Source organism: Engystomops pustulosus, chromosome 3 (assembly GCF_040894005.1).
Source record: "Engystomops pustulosus chromosome 3, aEngPut4.maternal, whole genome shotgun sequence".
In the NCBI taxonomy this organism is placed as follows: domain Eukaryota; kingdom Metazoa; phylum Chordata; class Amphibia; order Anura; family Leptodactylidae; genus Engystomops; species Engystomops pustulosus.
In genome coordinates this window covers 52,483,524-52,497,022 of record NC_092413.1, presented here as the reverse complement: position 1 = coordinate 52,497,022, position 13,499 = coordinate 52,483,524, and the positions used below count along the sequence as shown (strand labels likewise).

Sequence of the window (13,499 nt, the reverse complement as noted above, 5' to 3'; positions counted from 1 at the left end):
AAACTGCAATTGAGAGTTCGGCCCTCGGGCCCTTTCTGGGTGCGAATGGTTCCAGCTCCCACCAAGGAGGCGTCAACCTCTAGGAGGAACGATTTCTCTGTATCAGGCTGAGTAGAGCAGCAAAGGCAGACTTCAGCTTGGAAAAAGCTTATTCAGCTGCCGAAGGCCATAGGTAAGGGTTGGCATTTTTCTTGGTCAGTGCCACAATAGGAGACACAGAGGAGGTACAATGTCGAATGAACTGCCGGTAGTAATTTGGAAAACCAGAAATCTCTGAATGGCACAAAGTCCCACTGGGCGAGGCCACTGAAGAACGGCAAACAATTTTGTGAGATCCATCTGTAGTCCCTTGTCAGAGATGATATACCCGAGGAAAGGAAGACTCTTTTGATGGAATATGCACTTCTCGAGCTTTGTGTATAGGCGATTGGCCCTTAGGCGCTGGAGCACTAGACATGCTTGAGCCTGATGGGACTTGAGGTCCACAGAGAACACCAGGATATTGTCCAGGTAGATCAATTTGGGGAACACCTTGGCTCTACATAAGTGGTCAAAGATTTACGTGATCAGAGGTAGTGGGTAGCGGTTCTTCACCGTAATTTTGTTGAGACCCAGCACCGACAGGGGAAGAGGACTTGTGTATGAACCCGTTCTGCAGATTCTCTTCACATAGGCTGACATAGCTGCGGTTTCAGGCACGGAAAGTGGGTAAACCTGACCCCGTGGAGGAGATGTACCTGGCAACAGGTCTATAGGGCAATCATAGGGACAGTACGGTCGCAGAATCTGATGTTGAAGACAACCGCAAAGTACATGTATGATGCAGGAAGACCAACCAGCGGCATGGAGGACACTGGAGAAGCTGTGGTGGATTCGGGATGAGGTACCACCAAACAGCGTGACTGGCATTCCGGCCCCCAGCGAAGAACCTCCCCAGACTCCCAGTTGTGCACAGGAGCATGACGTTGCAACCATGGGAGACTTAACAGAACAGAAGACATTGACCGAGGTAGCACCACGAAGTTTCCTGCAGAGACGGAATCCAGAAAGGCAGAAGCTTGAAACTAGCTACTCGTTCCAGTGCTAAGTAGGACAGGTCCACAGGCGCAACTTTGTGTGTGGTGGTGGTCAAGGTGAGGTACAGAACCGGCAGGCAGGAGGTCAGGACAGGCAGCACAGGATCGATCGATACTAACAGAATTCTAATGGGTCTGTTAAAATTTCCATTGATTTAATGTTATTCAAAGTCTCCATTTGCACTTAATCCATTGTAATGTTCAAATAATGGAAGCACTGAAAGAAGTGGTCCAAAAGAATACTAATGGAAGCCATAAAAGGACATAGAAATCAGTGGACATTTTAACGGAACAGTCAGACTTTTGTTAGTATTTGTCCAGTGTTCACTTGCAGAAGTCACGGAATCCTTAGCACGCACAATCTACCAGGACCATAAACAAAAAAAGAGGGCCCACACCACTGGAATAAGTAGCTGGTGGGGTGTGAATATTTGCTATTTCATACTTTCGCTTCTCCCCACTTTCTCACGATTTTTTTCTGAAAATCCCCTGTCAGAATTCTGGAGTATTTAGCTTAGCATATTTTCCTAATTTTGAATGTGTTGAATGTGAGAGGAAAGCAGTTCCGAGAGGCAAAATTTGTGGATACACACTCACTTGCTTCTATTGATGCTATCAATTTGCTTCTTAATAATCCCCTGAAAGAAAGAAGAAAAACATAAAGTAACTAGTTTAATAGGTAGAAAAAAGGTAAAAGTAAGAGAAAAAGATGAATACATATGTTGAACATTATCAAACTATTAAAGCCAACCCCTTTCCAGGTACATCCATGTATGTTGAATTGAGTGGACATCTGGGACAATAGCAGGCCCTTAGGACAAATAGGACAAATAGTTGTTCATTGCAATGGGCAGCTTCATTTCTTACATGGTAACTATGTAGTAATCTATCCATGCATTTATATTCTGGGATTGTATATGGACTAGGTGCACTCCTGTGTAAGTTCTGACAGGACAGCCCCTCCCCTCTGCTCTAAATAAAAGCAGCAGCAAGTTTCTGCTTATAAATAACAACAAAGGTGTAGGAGGAGGCTGGGTTGTAGTTTGTAGGAAACAAAGTCCTCAGCAGTTTTAAGACACTCCCACAGTGCCCACATGTTTAAAACCTCATAAAAGATCCCAAGAGCAACAAAAGTAAAGATATAAAGGTAAATGAATCAATGTTTAAATTACAATTGCTCAAAGAGAGAAGTTACCTGTACCCTGTACCTGTTATGAATATGTTTTATAAAATGATTGGAATTTCTCAAATAAGACAAAACTTTTTAAATAACTGGAGAGTTTTGGTGGTGGATCAATCTAACATTTTGCTTCACTGCTCACTCTGGTACGAGGAGGGATGTACAGTACAAACTGCGACAGTAACTGCCCCCAAAATACAGTACAGTATTTGCTACCTGTGATCCTGCATGTTTATATTTTAATCATTATATAATAAATTATACCCACTTGTTCTTTTAAATATTGCTTGTTCAACGCTATCATCCTATGTTGAATATAGTTATGGTATTGATTAAATTCTGCCAAGGAACATTTTACCTAAAAAAAATACCACATATCATGTATAAGAAAATCAACAGAAATAGCTGAATGACGAACAAGCTTGTGAACATCAGCTGTATACAGTACATGAGCACGTAGGTCCCTTTAACAGGATAGTATTCTATTTAGTATTTTGTTTTAGTACAATATTTGTAAGAAAAGACCGAGAGTGGCTCTCTGAGACACAAAAAATGTAAACATTTTTCCAATACATTCACTTTTTTTCCTAATGTTTCCCTACAGAATTTTTATCTTATTTATTATATTATTATACAAAACCATTGTAAGATACTTAATTAACTAGTTCACGGCCACCCACTGTATATTTATAGTAGACTGCCTTAGTCTCTAAAAGTCGCACCAGAGCATTTTTGCAGCAGAGGCTTGAGGAGGCTGCCAGGCGATCAGGCAGCAAAACGTTGGGTCCCCCCTTGGTGAGGCTGCATGGGAACCCTTGAGAGGAGACAGAAGTATTATTTACTTGTGTAATCTAAAATTATTCATATTCAGTGCCCCATGAGTGACAGAAAATAAAAGTAATAGTAAAAAACATAAATAAATTAAATTAAAAAAATTATCACTCAGCCAAATCCAAAAAGTAGTGGAAATAAAAACAACTTTTATTCCATATGATTAAAAACATAAATGGGATGCCATGACACGTTTCAGGTTAGAATGACCCTTAATCGTAGTTTGTGCAAGACGTAAGGCAATTTCATGCTATTTGAGAATTCATTTGTCCAACCAACCCGGAAGTGCGTCATTTCACGTCATTACAGGTAAGTATACATAATACAATAAAAAATGCTGTAAATGACCATATAAATAGAAATATGAATAAGGAATCAGTATATATACATAAGATCTCTGCGATAATTCAGGCCCGCAAGCATTCGGGTATTTAAAGTTAGGATCCAGTAGGCTTTTCTGGATCAAAGTCACTTGTCCTATCACCGCCCCTTTTAGGTTTGTCCACTTGTTCTATGAGCAATATTTTCAAAGGTTTAGTACGGCCTGAGTGCATTTCCTTAAAATGTCTCGATGCCCTAGACATGGTTGAAGAAATGACCAGTGAGGAACTGTGTATGTCAGTAAAGTGTTCCGAGATGCAGGTTTTTAGCTTACGCTTAGTGCATCCCACGTAAGTTAGATTGCAGCTTGTGTATTTGATGAGATAAACAACATGGAGTGATTCACAGTTCAAATATTTTTTTATATTATAAGTTTGATTGTCTGAGGTTGCAAATTAGGATGAGGTTTCAATATACTTGCATAGATTGCATCTGAGACCACCACATTTGTAGCTCCCTATAATATGTAACCAAGTATTTTTGTTGTTTGTATTACAAAAATTATTGGGTGATAGAGTTGCTCCTATGGAGCGTGCATTGCGGGAGATGAAATTGCACCCATTTTGTAAGATCACTACTAGGTCATTGTCTTGATACAGTAATGGCAGATATTTCTGAATTATTTTTATGACTTCAACATTCTGTAAGAAGAGATAAAGTGAAAGTTAAAGAAAGAACGAGGACAAGCAGAATATAAAAATGACATGGATCTTATGTATACTTAACTGTATATTATGTATACTTAACTTTATTGACGCGATATGACGCACTTCCAGGGTGGTCGGACATGTGAGATCTCATATAACATGAAATTGCCTTGCGTCTTGCACAAACTACGATTAAGCGTCGTTCTGACCTGAAACGTGTCAGTTTTTCTACTTTGTGTTGTCATGGCATCCCATTTATATTTTTAATCATATGTAATAAAAGATGTTTTTAATTCCGCTACTTTTTGGATTTGGCTGGAAAAATCTACATCCTCTTCTCCTCGTTTACTGACTCCGACTCAGATACTCCGTGCACCGGCGGGATAAGGACATTCAGAGTTGAGCTGAAAAGAAAACTTTTTTCCTGTATTTTTCTGTAATGAAAATTTGAGGTTTATCCTATTCACTGGCAATGTTTCGTTTTAGCAACACCTTTGTCAAGCCTCATATACTTGTGCCTGTTCTTCAATGTTAAATTGGCTTGCACAGGTACTTAAGTAGTGATGTGATTGTGTCGCATGTGACCCTTCTTGTGGCACAACTGCGCTGGCTTCCATGCGACAGAAATTAGGGGGCATGCCTTCGGATGATCTGACTGATTGGGACTAAACGCGGGATTTAACTTTCGAATTGTGTCGGAAGCCCAAGCATTTAGATGCTCCAATAAAAAGATCGTGAACTCTGTCAGACCTAAGCAGGGAAGTGACACATTCATGATATCGAGCGCACAATCTTAGTTAATCGCGGCACTGTACATTATCGTCGGACAAAAGCACTTTCTGTGAAGTCCGGTGACCGGGCAAGTAAATGTGCCCCACTATGTTAAATAGGGGGCAGACGGATATATTATTATTTATAGAGCAGCATTCACATACATACTGTAATAGTAAGACAAGAACAAAGATAAGTATAAAAGATAGAAAACCACATTGAACTAGAAGAAGTGGAAGGAGCACTTTGGCCATGAGGGCTTACAATCTATGGATAATATTGGACGGAATCAGTGAACTTACTCTATTGTCCTTGCTTATATATCCTCGAGACAAAAGGTGACTGTGTCTGGTTTTGTTATAGAAGTAGGATCTCAGGTGTGGATCATGTAAATTGTTGTATTCTGTTTTCAGCAAATAACAGTTTGGATCTGTCAGATCAAACTCATATGCTGGTTTGTGAAGCTAAAATGAGAAAAAATTGGTAAGGTAAATTTAGGTAATAAAAGACACTGTAGAACATTTTACTTTTTCCCTTTTTTTATGAATTGAGGGAATATACCATCAAAATGAAACATAGTAAACCAGGGAAACATAATCATAGACCTCGGCACCTTGACTGTGTTTAATCTTCATTTGTTATCAATGGCCTCCTTCCTTCTAACATAATTTTAAAATCATGCTAATAAGCCTGAAGGGCTCTGAAGGGTGTTTCCAGAGCCTCTCAGCCTTTCCATTCCCCCTGCACTTTTTGCTGCTGTTAAATCACAGTCAGAGGAAGGAGAGAGAGAGCGAGAGCACAGGGTTGGCTGAGCCATGTTTTGCCCATTGTAACAGCCTGTAAGGCTACAGTATTTAGGGGCTCATTAGCATAATTCTAAAAGTAGATATTAGAAGAAGTAAGGTGATGGTTAACAAATATAAGAATATTACCACAGTAATGGTGCCTGGATCTATGAGTAACTGTCTCTGGGTTATCATGCTTGATTTTGATGATAGATTTCTTTAAACATTGATTCTCTTTTAATTAGGTCTGCCATAATGGGGGGAATTTAATGTGCCCCAAAACTGACATTTCTGCCCTGCACACCTTTATGGGCAAGACAGGGGGCGGAACAGGGCAACGGCAGTATAGACTAGGTGGCATGAACACCCAAAACTGCTGAAGTCAATATAATCTCAGCTGGAAAACCTAGCAGAGATTTTGTTGTGCCGGAGGAGCTTACCTTAAATCCTTTAAGCCGGACTAGGGTTCAACTGGTGTTCAGTCTTAATAAATTCTACCCAAATGTCTTTTTATTTTCTGTCTATATAGCAGTTTCCAGAAATACTGGACTGGACTTTGACAAGCAGAAGGTCCACTTGTTTAGAATAGTCCCATGACCAAATAGAACTCCAACAATAACTCAATATAGTACCATTTCCGTAGTTGTTCCTAGGAATTGTAATTCCTTATTAACGAGTTGGACCCTGACTTGTATTTTAATTCCTCCTTGTGACTTTACCTGCTTATATGCTGTCAATAATAGGATGTAGTCTAAGAAATTTCAACAGACCAAAAAAAGATATTTACTAGCCAAATTTACAGACTATAATGTTGTAAAGTTTGTGGACATTTCCTTGTCTGCTCTGAAACAAATTCTTCTTTTCAGTTTCCAATCACTATTGCAAGTGAGCATAATAAGTTTCCTCTGCGGTATTGCACAAGGGACATGTGGGATATAGATAGATAAAAAAAAATTACCGGTTCACCAAGTCTAGTCCTGTAGAAGGAATATTTGAAGCCTGGCTTGACAGGATATTTAGATGTCATGTCTCCGAGTCTCCCTGCACAAATAGAGTTGCAAAACATGTTACATTTTTCCTGGATCTTAGATTCACAACAATATGTATACTATATGCGCACATTTCTTTAATACTCTAGGAATGTTTGATATACTACTTTTCTAATGATGATATCCTATAGTTATGCTACATGCATACCTTTACGCATTGCCACCAATAAGCAGATTAGTCATGCATTTAAAAGCCTGCTAATGTACTTGATAGCTTACGATGGATTGGTAGGGAGCCATAAGTGTTGGATTTGGTATTGGAATATCGGCAGTTCATATTCTGTGCTTGCACAGGAGCCCTCAGCTGTCTTAGTCTGTCCCAGGCTCATTGGATTTATATACAGGACATAGCCTAAAGTTCACATATTGGTGTCCTGACTTTTCATCACTTTCTTATAGGATAAGCTGCAACAATAAGGGTCTAGTGGTGGCTTTCTAGAATCTTACGGGCCAAAGCCATAGGCATTCTGCCTAATGCATTGCTCTGCCTGACCATCTGTATTGTGCTCCTGTCCTTGCCTTCAGGGTCCTTTCACACTGGGTGTGTGGGGACGTTTATCGGGACGCAAGTTATATGTCCCCATAGACGGCTATGGCTATGGCACATGTGTGCCACCATACCGTAATGCGCATCGTGAGAGGATAGAACATTCTCTATCTTTCCCCGTACGTATGGCTGGGTGCCATGTATCACTATGGCGGTTCACCTCTCTATTGCGCCGCTGTGTGCTCGCATTGGCTATGGCTGGGCAACACACAGCAGTGGGAGAGTAGCCTAAGGGTGCACTAGGGTGCACTCTAAGGGTGGTGCCACACATTCCCGTTTTGATTCTGTTTTGTAACAGAATCTAAGCACACTAGGGCCGCCAGCGACGATCACATATGCGGTTGTATGTCTTGTATTTCCAAACATCTGGCGCTGATTGCCGATTGTGCGCATCTGCATGCAAACACATATGTGCTCGTCCGCAGGCAGTCCAAGTGTGTTTTATTTACAATACAAAAAGGAAGCAAAATGGGAACGTGTGGCACCACCCTAAGGCCACGTATTTCACGCACATCAGGAGTTACTACTCCCTGAACTCAAATCAGTTTACACCTAAATGCTTAGATTTGATAAGTGGCAGAACAGATGTTGCTATTAGCAAACTCTCTTCTTATAATCTTCTTATATTTATTATCCATGGCCTCCTTCCTTCTAAAATCAACTTTTCAAATTATGCTAATGAGCCAGAAAAGTTGCTACAGGCTGTTAGACTGCCTCAGCCCCCCCCTTCCTTCTCATGCTTGACACTCCCCCTCTCTCTGCCTGATGTCATCTCACTGCAGCAAAAGTGAGAGGGGGGAAGTGCTCCTTGATCAGTGTAACAGCCTGTGACTCTGCAGCACAGAGGGGCTCTGTGAACCGCCTGGGTAATCTTGCAGGCTCATTAGCGTAATTTTAAAAGTTCATTTTAGAAGTAAGGAGGTTGTGGACAACAAATATAAGAAGATTATACATTATTTACCAGAAAAACGCTTGTTGCTTATTAGCGATTACAGGTGTTTGGGTTTAGTTTTTAAAAGTGTGAGGGTGTTCACACATTCATTTTTTGAGATGTAGTTTTTGATGTCCAAACAAGGGGTAGAGTGAAAACATAGGAGGAACAGCTTCTATCAATGATACATTCTTAATCATTTTGATCCACACCTGCTTTTGGCGATTCACTAAGATTGTGCGCCCGATATCATGAATGTGTCACTTCCCCGCACGGGTCCCACAGAGCTTCTTTTTAGTGGTGCCTGTAAGTGCATTGGATTGCGACACAATTTGAAAGTTAAATCCCGCACTCAGTCCGAATCAGTCGGATCGTTAGACCCTAAGGGTGAAGACACACATGGCGTTTTTGGGCCGTTTTTACTAAGTGCGTTTTCAGATCGTAAAAAACGCATGCGTTAAAAAACGCATCCGTTTTTGTCAGTTTTTTCATTGCGCAATTTCGGAAAAACGGACAAAAAAACCCCATGCGTTTTCAAAAACGCATGCGTTTTTAAAAAACGGATGTGTTTTTTAACGCATGCGTTTTTTACAATCTGAAAACGCACTTAGTAAAAACGGCCCAAAAACGCCTTGTGTGTCTTCACCCTAAATTGAGTTGCATGGAAGCCAGCGCAGCTGTGTCAAAAGTTGATCACGTGTGCCAAAATCCCGGCACAGACATTTGCTAAATACCTGTGCAAGCCGTGTAATTCCTGAAAAAGGTGCACAGTCAGACAGAAATGAGCAGTGTGACCCTTAGTTAATGAGCCCCAATGTGTGAACTCACCTTTTGGGACTTGCCTTTGCTTCCACCCTAGTCCTGTCTTGCTACTGCAGTTTGGATACAGAAAGTGGATTGGAGCAGCAGATGCCATGAATCATTACTTTTCTCCCAACCTTTAAGGCCTGCGCCACACAGGGCGCTTTGTCTGCGCTTGCAAACGCAAACGCAGACAAAGTCGCGCCCACCGGGGCGGGCCTCGGCCCGATCGCATCGGCGTTTCTATGGAAACGCCTGCGATCGGGAACGAGCCGCCGGTGTTTCGCGTTAAATTAACACCGGCGGCTCGTTCCCGATCGCAGGCGTTTCCATAGAAACGCCGATGCGATCGGGCCGAGGCCCGCCCCGGTGGGCGCGACTTTGTCTGAGTTTGCGTTTGCAAGCGCAGACAAAGCGCCCTGTGTGGCGCCGGCCTAAGGGTGTTGTCACACGTGGCGTTTTTGAACCCATTTTTAGTACGTTTTTAGACATGTGTTTTCAGTCCGCTGAAACGCATGCATTTTTGAAAACGTATGTATTTTTTAACAACTGCTTTTTTAAATTAAGATAATTGGGAAAACCGCACAAAAACCGATGTGTTTTTTAATGGACTGAAAATGCATGACCAAAAACAGACTAAAAACGCCATGTGGGACACCACCCTAAGGCTGCGTTCACACATGACACCATTGCATTTTGAAAAACAACAGCTGATGAGGGGAGATTCGCCTAATTACATTGCTGTTAACATTTATGTTTATAAAATACAATACTAACACAATGTAAACGTGTGCATTAACGTTTGCTTTTTGTAAATGCATCTTAACATAATGTTAACACATAGTTAACATTGCATTTTGTTAAACTCTAATGTTAACAGAAATGTAATTAGGCAAATCTCCCCTCCTCTGCTGTTTTATTGTGTTTTAACATGCGATGTAAACACCACATGTAAATGCAGCCTAAGGGCTCCGATTGCATGCGTTTCCATGGAAACACATATAAGATTGGTCCGCGGCCCTGTCTGTGACTGCACCCTAACACCTTAGCAGAGACACTCTGGGTGAAGTGCATGTGGACATTTCACTTCTGTGTGGGGGAACCACTATGGGGACATATTACTGTGCGTGAATGGGAACATGGGGGTTTAAACTGTAGGGGAACACACTGAAGATGTGGGGGTAATACATATATGTATTACACTATAATATATGTATACACTATAATGTGTGGGGTACAATGGGGACAGTATACTGTGTGAGTAGCACTAAGGGGCAATATTCTCTGTTGGGGGGCACTAAGGAGACTTGTTTACTGTGTATTAGTCAGTATTTGGGGAAACTGTTGGGGCTCTAAAAAATTAGGAGGTTAAGAATTTTCTGGGGAGCCTTGTCTCTCATAGTTGCCCCAGTGGGGCCCCAGTGGGGCTCAGATAATCTTATTTCCTCATCTCATCCACACATAGGTTTAAACTACAGGATTGTAATTAACTTATCATGATGTCTCTGGAGTATGGAGGAACCGGAAAACCAGGAGGAAGCTATAACAAAAATAATAGGCTAAATTTCTTGGCTACAAACCATGACTATCAAATATCTGGAGCTCAGACATGAGCACAGGCTGATTTCTTAAACCACTGCGAAGGCCAGCCATAGCAACCAATCAGATTCCTGCTTTTATTTTATTAACTGCACTAGGAAAATAGCTGTGATATGATTGGTCACTCCTCATTGACATTGTTATCATAATTGTTATCATAATTCATGGCGTTACTATAATGACAGATTTTGTAATCTAATACATGAAATGATTTCAGTCTTTCAATTATTTTAGATTTTATACCTAAAAGTGTGCAGGTTGAGTGGTCCTTGGGACAGGACAGAAAGGGGTTGTCCGGAATCACAATTTTTTTTTTAAATCAGCCCACGAGTTTTAAGTAAGAAAGAAATGATACTTACCTCTGCCCTTATCTCTGGATGTGGCCTGTATTAGGCTGTAGCAGTTATATGCTGTTGACCATCATCGAGACATCTTCGCTGTTACTGATCTGTCAGTGAACGGAGGTGTAGTGCTCGACCATTATTCTGCATATAACCCCTTTAAATGCCCCAATGAACAAAACCACACATTTTGGTAACTATGACATTGATGTGTATATCACATGAGTTTAGTAAAACCATGACAACAGGTTATAGTAAGTAAACATACTGTGGAAGAAATATGATACATTGCTGTCATATCTCAGAGAGGCATACAGACATGCATTCTGGGGCAAATTTACTTACCCGGTCCTGTCGCAATCCCCTGTCCGGATGGTCCGACGAAGATGAAGTCCGATGCGATTCACGTAGTTCATGCGCTCGAGTTCCTGCATCCGTCGCTTCCCTGCCGAGGTCCTCCGGAGTTTCTCTTCTTCTTCCCGGTGCATGTGAGTGCGTGTCTTGCGACACAATTTGAAATGTTAAATCCTGCGCGTAGACCGAATCCATTGGGTTGTCTGACGGCCCGCCTCCGATTCGGGTCGCGTGCAAGCCGGCGCCGATGCGCCAAAATCCGATAGCGTGCGACACAATCCCCGGCGCGGATTGGAAATCATAGGAATATCTGACCAAAGTGCGGCCACAGGACCCTTAGTAAATGAGCCCCACTGTATTTTAAGGCATACAGTTTACATTATAAATTCCACAAAATTTTATCCTACTATTGCTAATTTCCAAAAAGTTGTGAGGCATGTGGATAGTGATATAAATAACAACTCAAATCTGTACCAGTCCATAGCTTCATGGCCAGACTGTAGATGTGCAAAACTTATAGAGATGCATATGCCAGTTCCTAGCTCCAGCAGAGAGCGGGGCTGGACTTCTGTTCTCTGGGTGAAAAGATGAAAGCTGCAAGAGCATGCAGAGAAACCAGGTGGTGAGCTACAGCAAAAACCATCTAAATTTTAATTTCAGGCAACACATTAAGAGAATTCAGCTGCATGTCTTTCCCTTGTGATCCCCTCATTTGTTTCTCTTTAGATCTGCTCTAGGCTGTGGTTGAAAAAAATGCATCACAATTTTCTGATTAGGAAATAACCCACAGTTATTCCCTAACCAGTAGATAGGCATGACAACAAACTTTTGTAATGGCCAAATACGGACAGAAGACGCCGTGCAAGGAGCTGAAACTTTTGGTTCACAAGCGCCAGCCTTGAACTCATCTACTAGTGTGTACACACTGTTTAATACCATTCCCTCCACGTTATATAATGGTTCCTGCATTGCAAAATTTCCCCTTCTTCTACACTCTCCTTCTAATACCTCCTCTTCTATTCGCCTAGTTGAAAATGCTCCACTTTATTGATGGCTCCCATGTGTAATTCCCCCCTTTTGTGCCCCTGATTTATGTTACGTTTACTGTAAAGTCCATGTATATGATGTCCACTTACCTTGCTAATAATAAATGTTCCCTTATCTCTGTTGAATGCAGATAGGGTTGAAGCCCAGGACATACTGATCACCGCCTGGAAAACTAGTGCTATCATTCAACCAAATTGTTGCACACCTTTATAAAATTATTTTATAAGGGTAGTTACCCAAGGGTGAAAATTTAAGGGTTGTTTCACACGTTTTTTTTCTTCAGTATGCTATCCGTGATATTACAGACAGCGTACTGACTCTTTACTCTCTATGTGTCCATTTGCATGTCCGTTCTTTTCCACACACCTGCAGTCCACTGTAAACACAAATTGAGCATGCATTTTTTTCATCATGTCTGCGGACTTCCATAAAAATCAACCCTATGCGGCAGGAGGGCACCACCCATGAGGCAATCTGAGAAAATTGACTCGAATTTCTCCCCCTACTAGATGAAAAGGTTGTACATTCCCCAGAATGATAGCAAGAAAAATGTCAGCTTGTCCCATAAAATATAACACCTTACAGAGGTCTGTATGAGAAAGAAAAAATACGAATTGGATGTCAGAATATGCTGATACAGTAAACTTTATTTTTCAAAAGATTTAAATTTTGTTTTAAAGGTATTTAAATATAACAAACCTATGAATTTATGTGACAGAACTAACCCAAAGAATAAAGTAGAGATGTTGGGCTGCACAGCAATAGCTATTGAAAATTAAAGGGGTATTCCCACAAATTCAAAATTCTTAAATATATTTTGGATAACAAAATAACATAATCTCTTATTTAATCATTTAATCTCAAAAATTCTGCATCTCACAGACACAATTCCAACATGTCTCTATCAGTCCTGGTGTTTACATTTTGGTTGTCCCTGGATCCCCCCACATACTCCTGACTATGGTTGACAGATTCTTCTCATGAATAGCTTCTCTTGTACTGCAGGGGGAGAAGCAGGAGGCACAGAGCACTGCAGCATGCAAATGAAACCAGTAATGATGGGAAGTCCAGATCTTCTTAGTGAACTGGATCATTAGGCTCCGCTCACTAAAAATAATAGGGAACCTCAGTCAGACACCACTTTTAACCTGATAGTTAT

The 13,499-nt window shown here is 41.1% G+C and overlaps 1 protein-coding gene across 4 annotated transcripts; it reads right to left on the bottom strand.

The window, feature by feature from the left end:
- Positions 1–1,654: 1,654 nt before the first annotated feature.
- LOC140120467 (fibrous sheath-interacting protein 2-like) lies at positions 1,655–11,051 on the bottom strand. 4 transcript variants are annotated; one of them, XR_011853812.1, is made up of 6 exons: positions 10,580–10,659; positions 6,630–6,712; positions 5,189–5,350; positions 2,979–3,070; positions 2,525–2,614; positions 1,655–1,714 (listed from the first exon to the last, which is right to left on the bottom strand). XR_011853812.1 is itself a non-coding variant. In XM_072139498.1 (5 exons), the coding sequence occupies exons 2-5, from the start codon at positions 6,696–6,698 to the stop codon at positions 1,670–1,672; spliced, it is 366 nt and encodes a 121-aa protein (XP_071995599.1). In that variant the 5' UTR covers positions 6,699–6,712; positions 10,958–11,051; the 3' UTR covers positions 1,655–1,669. The 4 variants fall into 4 exon arrangements, 3 of the variants coding, with proteins under 3 accessions (XP_071995599.1, XP_071995597.1, XP_071995600.1); XM_072139498.1 differs by lacking the exons at positions 2,979–3,070; positions 10,580–10,659 and adding an exon at positions 10,958–11,051; XM_072139496.1 differs by lacking the exon at positions 2,979–3,070.
- Between the last annotated feature and the right edge of the window lie 2,448 nt (positions 11,052–13,499).

Excerpts from the sequence above, each read along its gene's own strand:
- LOC140120467 (XM_072139496.1), bottom strand. The coding sequence starts at position 10,652 with ATGGCTGGCCTTCGCAGTGGTTTAAGAAATCAGCCTGTGCTCATGTCT. Across the intron at positions 6,713-10,579 it reads CCAGATATTTGATAGTCATG|GGAGACTCGGAGACATGACA; the intron begins GTTTGTAGCCAA and ends CTATTTGTGCAG. Across the intron at positions 2,615-5,188 it reads ATATAAGCAAGGACAATAGA|GTAAAATGTTCCTTGGCAGA; the intron begins GTAAGTTCACTG and ends TATTTTTTTTAG.